The sequence below is a fragment of the Diadema antillarum genome, unplaced genomic scaffold (assembly GCF_040938485.1).
Source record: "Diadema antillarum isolate AM-2024a unplaced genomic scaffold, OU_Dant_1.0 scf00000128, whole genome shotgun sequence".
Taxonomy (NCBI): domain Eukaryota; kingdom Metazoa; phylum Echinodermata; class Echinoidea; order Diadematoida; family Diadematidae; genus Diadema; species Diadema antillarum.
The window spans coordinates 4,865,478-4,882,694 of NW_027271017.1; the positions used below are offsets into that span (position 1 = coordinate 4,865,478).

A 17,217-nucleotide genomic window follows, 5' to 3' on the forward strand; every position below is an offset into this window, starting at 1 on the left:
TCGGGGGAAAGACAAAGGAGAATGGAATGGTAAGGGCTACCGTGAAGATTTATTGCTGCGATCTTTTCATGCCGGCAAAACTGCTTTGTGAAATCAAACTTGCTGATGGCACGAGTATTCATAAAATTGTTGATATGACAAGAATTGTAATAAATGTGCAACCGTTCTGATTATTTTTGTTGTAAGGATTAAGATTATTTACCGTGTGAAGACAATCTTTAAAGACCAAGTAATTTCTTTTTTCCTAGACCTGCCATGGAGATTAGATTCAGTAATGGCCGCGTTGATGCGAATTTCGTAGCCAGAATCACAAACATGAATCATGATTCAAAACGGCGTTTCAAATCACGGTCTCAGCGGAAGAGCGTTCATGCGGGCTTTCGCAACGCTGATTCTGGCTCAGCTCATCATTTGCCATTGCGCAGCGCACTGCGCAGTTTGACCTTGTCTCTGCAACTCGAGCCAGACCTCCTTATTCCAGCTGTACAGGCCTTTACGTTTTTATATCGGTGAATACTTTCCGATAAGCTGTGGCATTCAGGCTCTGCCCACAGATCGAGGAACAGATCGAGGAATAATCCTAATTCTTCGTCTCTCCAATTGTTTCCCTTGGTGGACACAGCGCTGCAGCTATTACTTTTATCAACTCAATCGGAGAGTAATTACATGTATTATTATATTTAACAGTTAACGTTAGATACTAGCATAGAATCGGTGTATGGCGTTGATGTAAACAAACAAGTGCAAGTATGGTACCAAAACACGATTCATAAGACGTACACAAGCGCGCGAACTGAACTAGAAGCTGTGCATGGGATACCCTATGAGACACGCATGTGCACAGCGCACAATGACGTCATAGAATCATGATTGAAATCACGGTTGCGTTCATGCGGTTTCTGCGACTGTTATTCTGGCAGAATCATGATTCAAAACGCCCCCTTTTCCGCGTTTCAGATCGGCGTTTTGAAACGCGTTTAAATGGAAAAATCGCATGAACGCAACGCAACTAAACACGTTTAGCGACTAAACGTGTTTAGAAACGCAATTCTAGTTTCGCATGAACGCAGCCAATGTCTGACAGAGGAATTTGTTTGAGACATCTTATCTGTCCTTGTCTTTCCTCACACAGAAGCAACTGATTTGATTACCACAATGGACGAAAACGATGAGCCAACAACATCACCATTCAATGGTAAGATTATGTCGGGATCAGCTAAACGTAACAATACTGTTATATTCAAATGTTAGTATGCGGTATTATAACCGCCACTTTTACGTTCGTTAATTATTCAAGCCTAGTGTAACACTATCCTTGCTGCTGATATGCTATGTAGTCCAATAAATTCATAGTCCTGCCTTTTCTGATGGTGATTGAGGTATCAATGTCACTAAATATTATATTAAGAGAAGAAAAAGCAAAGACCGTTGTTGTACTGCGTTGCTATTTCCCAGGGTCGAACAACATTGACTGTGACTTTGAATACGGTACCTGTGGCTGGCAGCAGTCATATTATGATGACTTTGACTGGTCTCGTAATAGTGGTGGTACCTGGTCGACCAACACAGGACCAAGCGGGGACCATACAACCGGCTGTAAGCATTTACAGTATTTTATGCTTTTTCGTGTCTAGGTGAAGGATTTTCTTTGCTTTTTTTTCACTGCTTGGTACCGCAAATGGGTAATGAGGAGATGCTCTTTCAGAGTCATTCGAACGTAATTTCGTTTAAAGGTCCTGTTTACCTTTGGGAGCAGTGATTGAGAAATATTCAAGATATCACTTTTGATGTGTAGGTCAGTTGAATCACAAAACATCCTAGCATATATATATATATATATATATATATTTATGTATACATGTATTTTTTTCCAATAAAGCCTACATTGTAAGGAGAAATGTTTTTTTTTTCTTAATAAATTCAAACCATAACTGCAAACGGTTTAGTCTGGAAATATTTTTATTCTTACCATTGTTCACATTTTGTATATTCAACAATAGGCCCTACTTGACATCGATTATAATGTTTAGATACATTGAATATTTCTATCTCTAACTTATATTTTAGAACTATTTTGAAACACTAATGCCTAGGTTTTTGTTTCATCTGCAAATGGTTAATTATGTCTTTACGAGTAATAAACAATTAGTAGTACGAACTTTTTTTTTCATAATCTTTTTTTGTTTGATGAACCTTTGAGAATTACGAACATTATTTCATATTGATGCATGACACCTTTGGATGAAAGGATTATAACTCTAAAGTAAGTTTTCACTTTGTTGACTATCTTTCGTTTTTTTTTTTTTTGCTACGTTGACGTTTCCTTGTAGACGGATATTACATGTACATCGAGACATCTTCTCCACGTTCTCCCGGACAAGACGCACGCCTCACCAGCCCTGCCCAGTACCGCAATGGACCCCAATGTCTCAAATTTTGGTATCATATGTACGGTAGCACGATTAATTCACTGAATGTATACAAGTCAGCATCAATTACACCAAGTTCCAATGACTTACTTTTCTCGCTCAACGGTGCTAGAGGAAACACGTGGTACGAGGCACAGGTAAGTTATGACGGGGACATTTTTCACGACTTCATATCTTCATAAATACGTGTGTAATGAAAGCAACGTAGTAGGCATATTAAATTTCAATATCAATACTGTTTTATGATTACAATATTCATGGCAGAGAGAGAGAGGGGGGGGGGAACAATCAATATGCAATTATGTCACAGAACAAAACGGTCTCCATCATTCACTAACAACCGTTGTTAATATACATTTGAATAGTTGAATTTCTCCGATTAATATGATATAATTTATTATATCACTTGTTTGACGGGGTGTGTGCTAAGAACCTGTCCGGAAATTTCCCCTCTGCTGTGAACTGTCGACTATCTGCAGCTTACACCACATTCAATTTAGGATACAGAAATAAGTGTCCTCATAAAATGGAATGGATTTAGCGTGAACGATGCTTCACGTGCGCGCTAATCAAAGTACAAATCTGTGTACAATATCATGACGCAACGATGACAACATAGCATTGCCATGTATTTTCTTTTACTACCAGATCAATATCGACAATTACACCCAGCCATTCTACTTTACCATGGAGGGTGTGCGTGGAAGAAGCTACGCAGGTGATATCGCCATAGATGACATTGTGCTTTCTGAGGGATCCTGTCAACAAGGTATATAATAAGATATGGAAATGATAAAAAATGCATGTATATTTATACAATATATATGTAATATGTTTTCTGAATTAAAAAAAAAAAACCGTTTGAAATAGTGTGAAAATGCAAAAAAGAAAATGGAAAATGGAAAGCATTTGTACCTCAATTTATTCATACAATCATGGTGCACAATACGTACCAGTCACAATAATTTTGTTAGGTAATAATATAGGTTTTCCCGGTCAATTTCATACTTTTGTCACTCAAATTCATTAATGTGCATTCAAATTCACGCAGCGCACGCACGAGAAAATATTCGGGCATTCAAATTCAGAATCCGAGCGATCAATTTCATTTATGGGCGCTCTATTTCGTTTTTGTGAAATCAAATTCACGATTGGGCATTCAATTTCAAAATGCGAGCACCGACTTTCCTACTCGTGCATTCAAATTCATGCGATAGTCACGTGATAGTCAAAATAAGCTTGTTTGGAGCGTTCAAATTCATTTTTAGGCGATCAAGTTCCTACTTCGTGCAATCAATTTAACAAGGAAAATGGAGTAGACTTTTAAGAAAAGGAAAAGGGCCAACACAACCAATAAAGGCTTGCATATAGTGTAGTTATGGTTGTTTACAGGTTCTACATTGTTCTCTGTTCATGTATTCTTTGTTTTTCATCTCAATAAATTTCAAATTGCAATGTCCAATCAGTAGTGCATCCAAACAACACAACGATTAGTAATCATATTTCTTGGTGATACTGCATGATGACAACGCCCCATCACCAACCACATAATCATGATAATGACAATTCAACAATACATTTAAAGACAAACTGACACACAATGATCTCATAGTCCCGCAAAAATAAATCAATAAGACAGCAATACACAACAAACAACACGTATAAAATTTTAAAGTATCAGTTTCAATATAGTCGAAATTGTTTTTTGTTTTTCCTCGAAAGTGTCAACCAACCCTCCGTATTATGCTCGTCTCCATAGACCTATACAGTGCCTAATTTTTGTTTGTTTGTTTCATTTTCCATCAAAGAAGATGGCTGGATAACCCATACTCAGTATTCAGCTACAAAAGCTGGTCTTCCATAATATGGGGTCCAGTTTGATGTTCTGCTCTTTGCGATGAATAAATGAAGTGGGATCTTTTACGTGCATGAGTTGTGGCTCTCTTGCACGTGGGACCTCCATTTTATGTCCAATCCGAGGGACACGTGCCTGTATATTCCTATTTGCTACTATAAGCGCGAGTTCAAAATTGTCAATGAACAGGTGGACCTCTACTGCAAAATAAATAATCATCATAAATCCCAATATATTCAAAGCCAAATGAGAAACACATGCATACACGACCCCAAACTAACTAAATTCAGGACTTCTTTTAAATTGAATGCAGTTATTTGGAACATGGTTGCCTATTCACGAATTTGAATGACCGACGAGATTCCGTTGCCAGCTTGACATGAATTTGACTGCTCATTGATGAAATGCGTGCTCCTCTCTTAAATTTGAATGCTCCGATAGTGAAATTGAATGTTCCGATAGTGAATTTGAATGCTCCGATAGTGAATTCAAATGCTCCGACAGTGAATTTGAATTCTCGAATAGTGAATTGATTGCTGATTCAGTGCTGCGAGCGTGGAATGCGTGAAATCGAATGCTCGGAATAGGAACTTGAATGACAAAAGTATGAAATTGACCGGGAAAACCTATATTGTACACGAAGATTGTTACATGGTAACGGTTCCACTTAGTTTTACTGCAAAAATGGAGAAAGAGACGCCTACGTGATTTTAGAAAATGACGTGACAGTGAGGTCACTAATGAGTGGTGACATGAAAAAAAAGTAACTATCCCCAACTCATGAAAAAATAGGAGAAATGAATTTCAAATCAAACAAGAAGCTGTACTTTATGACATAAACGATACACAAGAATGCTTACATACTGTAGAATTAAGGCTAAAACAGTTGTAGCACTAGACCTGGACTTTTGTCAAAACTGACAAACTAGATGCTCAGTCATGACTTTTGAGTGTTGAACCTAATTCATATAACAAAAATCGTTCTAAAAAAAGAAGTCATTTCAAAACAATTCTGGTCTATATATATAGATGCATGCAAAAATTGAGGAGAGACGGCAGGTATTTGTGAAAATAGAGAATAAAGAGTAATCATGTTTTTTTTTATTAGTGATTGGCTTGTTATTATTTCTTTTTAATTAAACCGATGTCCATTAGAATAAGTTTTTAGCATTATCATCTTTATTAAAATAGATACTTCTGGACTTTTTCGCTCCGAACCAGCAATGACTTTTAAAGACAAACGCTTGAACTCGTACCTGTTTTTTTTTTCTTATTTTACAACAGTGTTGTTACACGAATGCTTCTTTTCTACCTTATAGCCACAAATATTACCGTGGCAGGTTCATGCCAAGAAAGTTGCTGTGTGAATTCCAGCTTATGGAGTTGCATCCAGTACCCAGGCCCCTGCCACTGTGATGAAGATTGTACAAACTCAAGGGACTGCTGTCCTGACTATTATGACGTGTGTGGGGATGAAGTTTCTACAGTGTATGAGGGTAGGTACAGTGCAACAAATTAGATAATCTTATTCATGTATACATTTTTGATATATTGTTCATAATCAATGCAGTATCTTTCAAACTTACCAAGTCAAGTCACAATCTATTACTTAATATTCTATATGAACTTCGATGAAGCTGTGTAATCACGTGAGTATTTCATAACAAACAGTGTTTTCGTATATGTTACTACATAATGTTATTTTATCGCGCTGATTTATATAATTACATCATTATACTTTTTGGATATTAAGAATCTATTACAAAAAAAAATAATAAACTGTCCACTCTTTGCTATACTATGCACTTACTGTTTAAGAGTGCAAAAAACGAGAATGAAATTAACGTAAATTTTTGTATCCTATTTGTTCTGTTGTCTCTGTACTCTAAAAATATGAGTGAAAATATTCATTCTTGAGGGAGTGAATACAAAAATAATGAATTTAGAGTGGGATTAGAACAAAATTTGAGTAAAAATGAACATTTTCACTCAAATAGATAATAGGCTATAATAGTGCGCGTGTGTTTTTCCTACTAACTAGATTAAATTGCAATTATCTATTTACAAACGTATGGTTTGTTAGTGGTGCCTGTCATTTTCTCTTCTTGTGTAGAAGTGACTGATCTGTTTACCACAGCTGACGCAAACAATGACGCAACAACACCACCGCACAACGGTAAGATTGTTATGTGATCAGTGAAATGAAAAGGGATAACATCTTTAGTTTATATCACTCTACAAGTGCCCAACAACTTACTGTCTTTTAACCAAGATGATGACAGGAAGGTAGAAAAAGAGTGTCACTGGTATTACTGATATGCTATGTTGTCCGAAATATTCGTAATAGTTTTTCTGTGAACGATTATGAATCAACGATTGTGAATCAATTGCATATCAAAAAGATCAACTTTATGCACTACACTCGTTTCTTACAGGATCAAGCAACATTGACTGTGACTTTGAATACGGTACCTGTGGCTGGCAACAATCATATTATGATGACTTTGACTGGACCCGTAACATTGGAGGTACATGGTCATGGTTCACCGGACCAAGCGGGGATCATACAACCGGCTGTAAGCTCTTTTCAGTGTTATTGCCTTTACGTAATATATCCGAAAAGGAACAGAAGGTGCGTATTGAATAGCAAACCGTCGTAATTGACGAACGTAGCATCGGAATAACGGTCGCGGGACCTTCTTTATTCTCGAATGAATGAATGAACTTGAAAGTAATTAACTTATTCCAGTTTGGATTATCCCTTCAGAATGACGAACCTTCCGAACGGGTGCTGTTCGTTATTCCGAAGGTTCGTTATTCCGAAGGTTCTTTGATCCGAAACACACAAATTCATATACCTAGAGGTTCGTTAATCCGAAAATGAAAAAAAAAAAAAAAAAAAAAAGGTTCGGTAATCCCAACATTTGTGGCGTTATTCCGAAGGTTCCGAAGATTTGTTAATCCGAAAATGAAATTCAAAATAACGAATCTTCGGACTGAAGAGCCTTCGGAATAACGAACCTTCGGAATAACGAGCTGTAACCTTCCGAACAGCGGAGCTTCGGAACGAAACGTATTAAACGGTACATCCCAGGGTCGGCGGAGCGTTTTCAAAAGTGTGGGGGTCCACTTCCGGGTTTCATGAGCTGACAAGCAAAAAAAAAAAAAAAAAAAATGTCTTCACCGGAAAAAAACAAAAAACTTCTATTTCTATTTAGTGCCACTTACGTACTTCGGGTTAAAAAAAGTATGGGGGCCAAAAGTGATGACATTGTATTCCTTTGTATGGTGCACAAAAAGTGTGGGGGCCCGAGCCCCCACGGCCCCTACGGTTCCGCCGGCCATGCATCCTTTTTTTTCACTTTGCTTTCACGTGTACTTATTTTTTTGTTGTTTTTACCTTTCCTTGTAGACGGATATTACATGTACATCGAGACATCTTGGACACATCACGGACAGGAGGCACGCCTAATTAGCCCCGCCCAGGATCGTTACGGGCCACAGTGCCTGACATTTTGGTATCATATGCACGGTAGCACGATTAATTCTCTGAATGTATACAAGTCAGCATCAACAATACCAAGTTCAAATGACGTTTTGTTCTCACTTACTGGAGCTAGCGGCAATGCGTGGTATGAAGCACATGTAAGTTATGACAGAGATGTTTCTCAGACTTTATAATTTATCATACAGTATGTTCATGGAGGAATGGATGAAAGCAGATGTAGTATCAAGTTTCAATGTAAAACCTATTCGATTCCGAAAATAATATTGAAGTAGAGCGAGAGAGAGAGAGAGAGAGAGAGATAGTGAGAGAGAGAGAGAGAAAAAAAAAAAACAATAAAGAATCAATTCATATCACCAGTAGCAGTCTTTAGTCATTTTCCTAACAGCAGTTGTTAACATACGCTTAAACAATTTAAACTTCTTTTTTGAATGTTTGATAAAATGTACAAATACGTTGGGTCAGCCTTTTCCTCTTTGCCCTATCAACAACAGGATCTTCATATTTTTTTTGTTAAGGCTATGGAGATAATGGAAACTCGGGGGAGACGGTATAATTCATAATTGAGAAATAATTGTATTTACGTATGGAGTGTAATAGACTTACAGTTAACCTGTTTCTTATGTTTAACAAGCTGTGCCAGCATCTTGAATAAATACCAGAGTGTCTTCATTCGTGCGTTAAAAGTAATACTTGTAAGTACAACTGTATCATAAAGAGTTTAAAAGAAATAACTACAAAGATTAAACTGACGCTATATTTATTTTCTATTTCTCAGTGTCTCGAAAATTGCGCATTTTTGTGGTACTTATATAGGCCTTCTACTCTTTTAACCAAGTTCTGTGCTCAATTTCCCGCAAATTGTTATGACCCCAATTGGGTGACCCCTAGGTGTCCCTACTGTGCAAATAAAAGGGAGATTTTGGGAGTAAAGCGTACGCGCTATTCATACCACAGATCCAGATATTTAGCATTATTCGATTGCACATGCGGTTAGCCGTGAAAAAGAAATGCATGTTCTCCTTTACTGCTTTTGGACAGGTGGATTAGCAACCAGTCCGTTCTTTGTCAACGGGCAAAATAATCTCGTTTAGGGTAATTGAAGGTTCTAAATTATTTGCGGAAAGAACAACTTAGGACTGCGTGATGTCCTCACTTTAGATCTGTGTGTGATGTATGACGAAGTTATGACTTAATAGATACATTGTTATGAGATTGAACGTCCATAACAAAACATCTGATAAGATAGACTTCAAATTTCTGTCGCAAATCACATTAGTCATCATTATTCTGCTAACCACAGCTTTTAACTGAACAATTTCTCTTCTGATATCTCTGGCTACACTACATCGTTTAGAAGGAGCGTCCGACGTTATAAAATAATTATATATATACAGTTAAACTCGCCTAAGTCGACATTGCATATGTCGAATAATCGCGCAAGTCGATGATTTTAAAAAGTCCCAATTTTTCCCCATTGACTTACGTGTATTAATTCACTCACAAGTCGAATTTTTAAAGTCGAATACTCGCCTAAGTCGATGAAATTCCAAGAACACTTTCACGGAAAAACCATTGAATTCACTGTGCCTAAGTCGAATAAGATTTTATTGTGTAATAAATCACTGTCAAAATCATGAGACGCCAGTTTTTGTTTACATACAGTATATACCAAAAGAAACTTTGCGTTAATAAACATTAACGTTTCATTTAACGCAAGCGGTTTCACCTGAATCGTTAGTAACGCAAACTAACGATCGGGAAAATTGACGTTTGTAGTCACGATGAGTAACGATCCCTAGCGCAAATTAACGATGTTTCGTTAACATTAACGATAGGTAACGCAAGAACTCACGCGAGATTTTGGTTTTGTAACGAGACCTGGTGAAAGGACGACGTAGCCCCTGCCGAGTGTAGCGATCTATGCCTTATTTAGCGGAGTCTTTTCGCGAATCGAATTACGATTTCGCGAATGGTTTATTTGCGACCGGGGTCACCAAAAAACGCACGCCGGGCCACCAAAAAAGCCGGATGTTTGCCTTCAGTTTTGGGAATGAACAGCGGTAACAATCGGCTCCATAAGATGCTCGTCAGATGTTTGCTCTTCATTTTGGAAATGAATAACGGTAATATTCGACTCCGTATGATACTAAAATAAATGTCGGATGTTTGCTTAAATACTTTTGGAAATGAATAATGGTAAGATTCAGTTCCGTACGGTGCTGAAATTAATGTCAGATATTTGATTTTGCGTTCGGAAATGAATCATGATAAAATACGACTCCGGAAGATGCTGAAATAAATGTCGAATGTTTGCTCTGACGTTCGGATATGAATAATAATGATATTCAACTCCATATACGATGATAAAATAAATGCCTGATGTTTACTTTTACGTTCGAAAGTAAATAATAACATTCATCTCCGGAAGATGCTAAAGTAAATGTCGAATTATCCCTTTGACGTTCGGAAATGAATAACAATAATAATCAACTTCGTACGACGATGAGATAAATGTCGGATGTTTGCTTTTACTTTCGAAAGTAAATAGCAATAACATTCGGCTCCAGAAGATGCTAAAATAAATGTCAGATGATTGTTTTTACGTTCGGAAGTGAATACATGTGGCAGTAATGTTCTTCTCCATACGATGCTAAATAACTGTCGGATGTTTGCTTTTAAATTTCGAAATGAATAACAGTAACATTTAGCTGCGTTTGATGGTAAAGTTAATGTTTGATATTTGCTTTGACGTTCGGAAATGAATAACAATATTATTCAACTCCGTCCGATGATAAAATAAATGTCTGATGTTTGCTTTTATGTTCGAAAGTAAATAGCAATAACATTCAGCTCCGGAAGATGCTAAAATAAATGTTGAATGTTTGCTTTGGCATTCGGAAATGAATAACAATAGTATTCAACTCAGTACGATGATGAAATAAATTCCGGATGTTCGCTTTTACGTTCAAAAGCAAATAGCAATAACATTCAGCTCCGGAAGTTGCTAAAATATATGTCGAATGATCCCTTTGACGTTCTGAAATGAATAACAATAGTATTCAACTCCGTACGATGATGAAACAAATGTCGAATGTTCGCTTTTTATACGTTCGAAAGTAAATAGCATGTAACATTCGGCTCCGGAAGATGCCAAAATAAATGTCAGATGATTGCTTTTACGTTCGGAAGTGAATAGCAGTAACATTCTGCTCCATAATCAAGATGCTAAAATAAATATCAGACATTTGCTATTTAACTTTTCGAAATGAATAACAATAAAATTCAGCTGCGTTTGATGGTAAAGTCAATGTCGGATGTCTGCCTTGACGTTCGAATATGAAAAACAGTATAACATTCGGCTCCTTACGATGCTGAAATAATTGTCAGATGATTCATTTCACTTTCGGAAGTGGACAGCAGTAACATTCGGCTCCTTAACGATCATAAAATAAACGGGAGTTTGCTTTTGAATTTGGAGATCGAATAACGGTAATATTCTGCTCCGTACGATGCTAAAATAAGTAACAGATGGAAATGATTAACGGTGTCAATCGGCTCAGTTAGATGATAAAATAAAAAGCGGATGTTTGCTTTCACGTTCGGAAATGAATAAGGATGATATTCAGCTCCGTAAGATCCTAGAATGAATGTCGGTTGCTTGTTTTTACAGTTGAAAGTGATTAACGGTAACATTCGGCTCCGGAAGGTGTTAAAATACTTGCAAATGGTGGATGATTGCTTTTACAATCAGAAATAAATAACTTTAACTTTCGGCTCTTTACGATGCTAAAACAAATGTCGGATGTTTACAAATGTCTGCAAATGCTCCCACTTTCTCATTTCAAACGTAAATTTTGACCACCTAAATAGGCATCAACTTTTATAATAATCTATAAGCCTATTTGCTCAATCTTAGAACTCAGAATAACGGTATAAGATGATTACATTTTCTTTTTATTTATTTCAGACGTGGGTACCGTCCTGTATCACTTCAGTAATACTTAATATTTATTTTTCTATGTTTAATAGGACCGATTTAGTTTTGCTTGGTTGTTTTTTTTTTCGGGCCACCAAAATAAAAGTTAGTGTGGAGCCCTGGACTGCATCAATGTGGATAAAGTGTCTTGCTGAAGGGCAAATATCGGGCACACCGCTCCAGCTCTCGGCTCCAGAGTAGACAACATACATGTACATTATACATATGTACGTGTGGTGTAACTGTAAGTCGATTTTTTTTTTCGACTTACGCACAAGTCGAAAATCGCCTAAGTCGATGTGTTTTGCTCATTCCCGAGAAGATCGACTTTATGCGAGTTTAACTGTATATATATATATATATATATATATATATATATATATATTTTTTTTTTTTTAATCAGATCTCCATCGACAATTACACCCAGCCATTCTACATTACCATGGAAGGTGTACGTGGGAGTGACTACAGAGGTGACATCGCATTCGATGACATTGTTCTTTCTCAGGGATCCTGCCAACAAGGTATAGATATGATTACCTCCATAAAGCAGGAAAATAGGAAAACCTACGTATTCATAAGTTTAACAGTATAACTTTATTTAGCCATTAAGTTTGACCTCACTGCCAGAAGAATGTATGAAATATTTCAGGTCATAGATGATTGTGATCCGTACTCAGAAATGACTGGTAGATAAAAATGAAGTAAGTTGTTAATGTACATACAGTGAAATGAAACATGATGATTCAAGAAAATATACAATGAAAAGTAAATTGTTCTATAGATTGACACCAAGATTTATGTTGACCCTAACTGGTTTATAAAACTCGCCCTTCCGATAGATGAAATCGATAAGAATGGAGTGATAAGTAACATTTCTATTGATGAATAAGGAGCTACAAAATTGGGAACTATTGAGCGGCAGTTACATCAAAATCCATTGATTGCAGATGAATTTGTATTATCGTCCGGATTATTTCCTAAATGGTAACATGGACAGCGTATTTACTAGTTCACTTGTCTTTATTGGAATTATTAGTAACAAAATATTCGTTTTCATTAACATCTTCGTGCGCGATTGAAGTATTTCAAGAGCACCAATCTTACATAACAGAAAGCCTAAAAATGATGAAAGAAAAATTTGAAGAAAAAACATATTCATCGCCGATATGTCATGTTGTCAAGCAGTTCATAGTTACACATTTTCTGTGACTTTTAATATCACTACATAATGTTAAAGAGATCAAAATATTCACTTAAGAGATATTTGCTGAACGAATTGGCAGTTGGAGTTAGAAAATTGGGTCGGCTGAAGCAGAAACTTAGGCCTAAATACTTCCCTAGTGCAGGTTACTAAAAGCCAGTAGGCTGTTTGCCTGAATGTTCATGTTTCCGTGACAGAACTATAAAAGGCCGATTTAAAAAGATGAATATACGGCGAAAATACAAACCCCTTTGTAAACGGTAAACAATGAAATACTGTTTCTCGCACAATATTGTTCTTTGAATCAGCCCACAGTAACAGCTGGATTTTCTCATTTCTTTTAGTACTTTCCAAGAGAAGCAGAGAGTCCACTTTAAATCCCCAGCTCTATTATAGTAATGAATCTCTCTTTATCAACCATTAAGATAATGTTTCCCTAACTTTCCAAACGCATAATATGATATGCCTTCAACGCCGATTTATTCCTAACAGCAATTTCTTCTTGTACGAAATTGGTACAAAAAAGTGTCTGTGTTTTTTCCTCTGTGTGTGTGTGTGTGTGCTTGTGTGTGTGTGTGTGTGTGTGTGTGTGTGTGTGTGTGTGTGTGTGTGTGTGTGTCCGTGATGTAATTCGGGGGATGGGGAGGGGTGATGCAACATATGAAGCCCTCTCTGTACCTGAAGGCCTACGTCACTTTACTTATTACTTTACCTTAAGTCCATACTTCAACCGCAGCGAAAGACGTTCTTTTAATGATGCATAGTTCTAAAAAAAAGAAAAGAAAAGGACGCCAACAACAACATCGAGACAATACAACTGAATTCGCTTAGCCATGATAACACTTTTGACCTTTTTAATTTTAATAACAAAATGTTCTTTTTTTTTTCGTAGAGGACGAGAGCGGATAGTAATATCGACCATGTGTCGCCGACTATGTGGTTATACTAATCTTTGTAATTTCGGAGATAAGTCTCAGTTCTTGTATTGAGACCTTCCTCTTTCATGATCAGTAGTACACAATTATCGATTTCCCTGTGTCCTTGTTTTAGGAATATCAACGAAAATTTTCATCGAATCGAATAAAGATCAATCAAACCTGAAAACTAGTGCTTTAAATACCTATCGTTGGGGAAATCATATCAAATGACGCTCAGTCAAGGGACATGATTAGGGTCCAACTTTGATTTCAGAGCCCAAAGTCCGACTTGTAGGAGGGCGAGACGACACCCAAGGCAGAGTGGAATTCTACTACAATGGTCAATGGGGGACTGTCTGTGACGACTGGTGGGATATCGAAGACGCCAACGTGGTGTGTCGGATGCTGGGCTTTGAGGGTGCTTCAAATTATTCTTGCTGCGCCGAGTACGGACCGGGATCTGACCCGATTCTGCTTGACGATGTCCAATGCAATGGCACGGAGAGAAACGTTGCAGATTGCCAGCACAACGGATACGGAATGCACGACTGCGTTCACTATGAAGACGCTGGTGTGAAGTGCATACCGACAGGTAAATGGTAGAATTTTTACAAATCCTAATGCATACGTAATATACCATGAAAAAATACTGCTGGACGAATTTACCGTTGGAATGAGAAGGGTCAATAATAATAATAAAAAAAAAAGATTGGTGATTAAACTGAACCTGTGAAGTAACTATTTCCATACTGACATGATCATTTTTTTTTTTCAAATACATTCCAGTCAGACCAGTCACGAGTCACAATGCTACACTGCACGCAACGTGACAGTTAAAGGGACTGTAGAGGTCTAATTGGGGTGAGGATTTAGCTTTTAACATTTGGCGAGATGTTTAGAAACCACTCTGTGAGATGTCAAGGAGCATGCAATTCTAAAGGGTATCAAAAATGTATTTGATGAAAATCAATTTTGAAATGAGTGAGATATAAAAGAAACAAGATAAAACAAATAGATCTTAATAAAAGTTATGGCCTGTAGTCTTTTATTGTTATCACTTTTTTTTTGGATATCTCAGCCATTTGAAAACCAATTTTCATCAAATAAACACTGAATCCTTAAAATTACATGCTCTTTCATATTTCATAAGAGGTTTCTCATTATCTCACTTACGAATGTTATCAACCTGAATCCTCACTTAAATCAGTTCTGTACGGTCCCTTTAACAACGATCTCATAAAAGGGGGGATGTCCCGAGAAATTACAGTGAACGCAAACTTTTATTGGGCATCCATATTACAACATTTTTATAAACTTTACGCTATAGAACGACGAACACTCTCCATACACACCAATAACATAGAAATGAAGTTGAATTTTACGACAAAATTGCATCAGTCTTACATTCAAAACCAATGCACTGTTCCGGCACACTCATATTTGACTTCACTTTGATAAAAAATAATACATATAGTGCAAACAAGCAAATACAGCATTAGAGATGTAAAATATGAAGGAAGCGCAAAAGTATAGTTGGTAACTTCGGGAACCGAGGAACAATTATAATGTGAATACGTCTTGCAATTGAGAAAGGGCACAAACTGATGACATTGCTATAAAGTGTTATGAAGGCTGAAATAGCAAAGGAGAAAGATTATAAGTACAAGAACAAAAACAAAACAAAATGAGAGCTAGGTGAAGACAAAAAAAAAATGACATGTAGTGTCTCAAGTTTACAGGCGTATGAATCAAATTTCATTACGAATTCAAAGTATGAGTGTAATCATGTGGAAATGAGGCTTTGGAAGCATGACGCTGGAAAGTGAAGCATGTGTACGCTTCTATCAAATTAATCGGCAACGCATTTACAGTGGAAAGTGTAAAAATAACGAGTAATGGGTTCTAGTCAGGCAAACTGTAATGATTGAGTGACATTTATGTGAGTCTGAGAAGATCTAATTATATCTTCTTGAAAATGTTGGTCAGGTGAGCAAAGAGCATGTAAGTACGTAAACTTTGCAAAGAGGATTTTTGTTTTAGAGGTGATCATGGATTGCGTAGGTTTTCTGAAATATATGAGTAAATAATCTGTCAGGCATAAGTAGGCAGAAACCTGATACATATGATAATGTGCCTAATTTTTTTTTTTTTTTTTTTTTTTAGACGTGTGATTTTGGACAATTCTCCCAGTGAATTATTTATTGTATTTCAGATGCAGCAAATTTAGAGGGATTACATTTTCTAAAAGTATTTTCATTATTTCTTAAAAGTATAAGTTCTGAAAACCGTTTTTTTTTTAATTGCGATGTATGAAAAACAGGATGGTATGATTTTGTTCACAATTTGTACACACACGCACACACACAACATAGACACACACAAACACACACATAAACTAAAAAAAAAATACCTTCTTGGAAAAGCAGTATATCATGTAATGTCATTTTCCATGATGGTTTTGTCCAGAATCAGTCCTTGGGGATGCACCAATTTTTTTTTTTTCAAAACAAAAGTGTAGGCCTATATAGGGCCTAGCTGTAATCTTTTAGCGAAGTGAATGATGTACAGCATCAACTCGGTCAAATTAAGTTTATGTTTCAATGACACGCTCAGGAACTGCTGATGTACAATAGATTTAAAAAGTAATGAGACTAATGGAGTGAAGACACAAATTCCTTGTGTGTTTCTAGCCAAACTTGCTTTCGAGCACGCTATCATCCGAAGTGAATAATTTTCGTAACTGATGACTTCTCGCGGAAATTTGCCTGATTTATCGGCCCCTCTTTAGCATAGTCCTAAACTGGCGTGATGGTTTTTGAATGTTTACCATTTAAACAAATTTGCCGGAATTCAAGTCCGACTTGTAGGAGGGGAAGACGAAACCCAAGGGAGAGTGGAAATCTACTACTATGGTGAATGGGGGACTGTCTGTGACAACTCTTGGGATATCCAAGACGCCAACGTGGTGTGTCGGATGCTGGGCTTTGAGGGTGCTTTAGATTATTCTTGCTGCGCCGAGTACGGCCAGGGATCTGGCCCGATTCTTCTCGAAAACGTCCACTGCAGAGGCACAGAGGGTAATCTGGCAGATTGCTACCAAAGAGGATACGGAGTGCATAACTGTTATCACTATGAAGACGCTGGTGTAAAGTGCATACCACATACAGGTAAATTCTTTTTATTAGACCCAACGCATTAATAATTCACCCAACAGATTATATGCTGAACATCTTGTAAATAAAAAAAAAAAAGACGCTTGACAGTTGCGCTGAGAAGCACAATAAGAAAACATTAAGAGTTTCGTGGTTTTAAAGCCTAAACGTATAAC

At 36.9% G+C, this 17,217-nt stretch overlaps 1 protein-coding gene across 1 annotated transcript in view; it reads left to right on the plus strand.

Annotated features, from left to right (window-relative positions):
• The window catches only part of LOC139720500 (scavenger receptor cysteine-rich domain-containing protein DMBT1-like), a 125,783-nt gene that overhangs the window by 39,682 nt on the left and 68,884 nt on the right, over nt 1-17,217 (plus strand). Inside the window, exons 16-23 of the mRNA XM_071631853.1 lie at nt 1,133-1,195; nt 1,456-1,596; nt 2,331-2,566; nt 3,078-3,198; nt 6,720-6,860; nt 7,697-7,816; nt 14,164-14,481; nt 16,745-17,056. Of these exons, the coding sequence (XP_071487954.1) occupies nt 1,133-1,195; nt 1,456-1,596; nt 2,331-2,566; nt 3,078-3,198; nt 6,720-6,860; nt 7,697-7,816; nt 14,164-14,481; nt 16,745-17,056 (1,452 nt within the window). The remainder of the gene's footprint in view (nt 1-1,132; nt 1,196-1,455; nt 1,597-2,330; nt 2,567-3,077; nt 3,199-6,719; nt 6,861-7,696; nt 7,817-14,163; nt 14,482-16,744; nt 17,057-17,217) is intronic.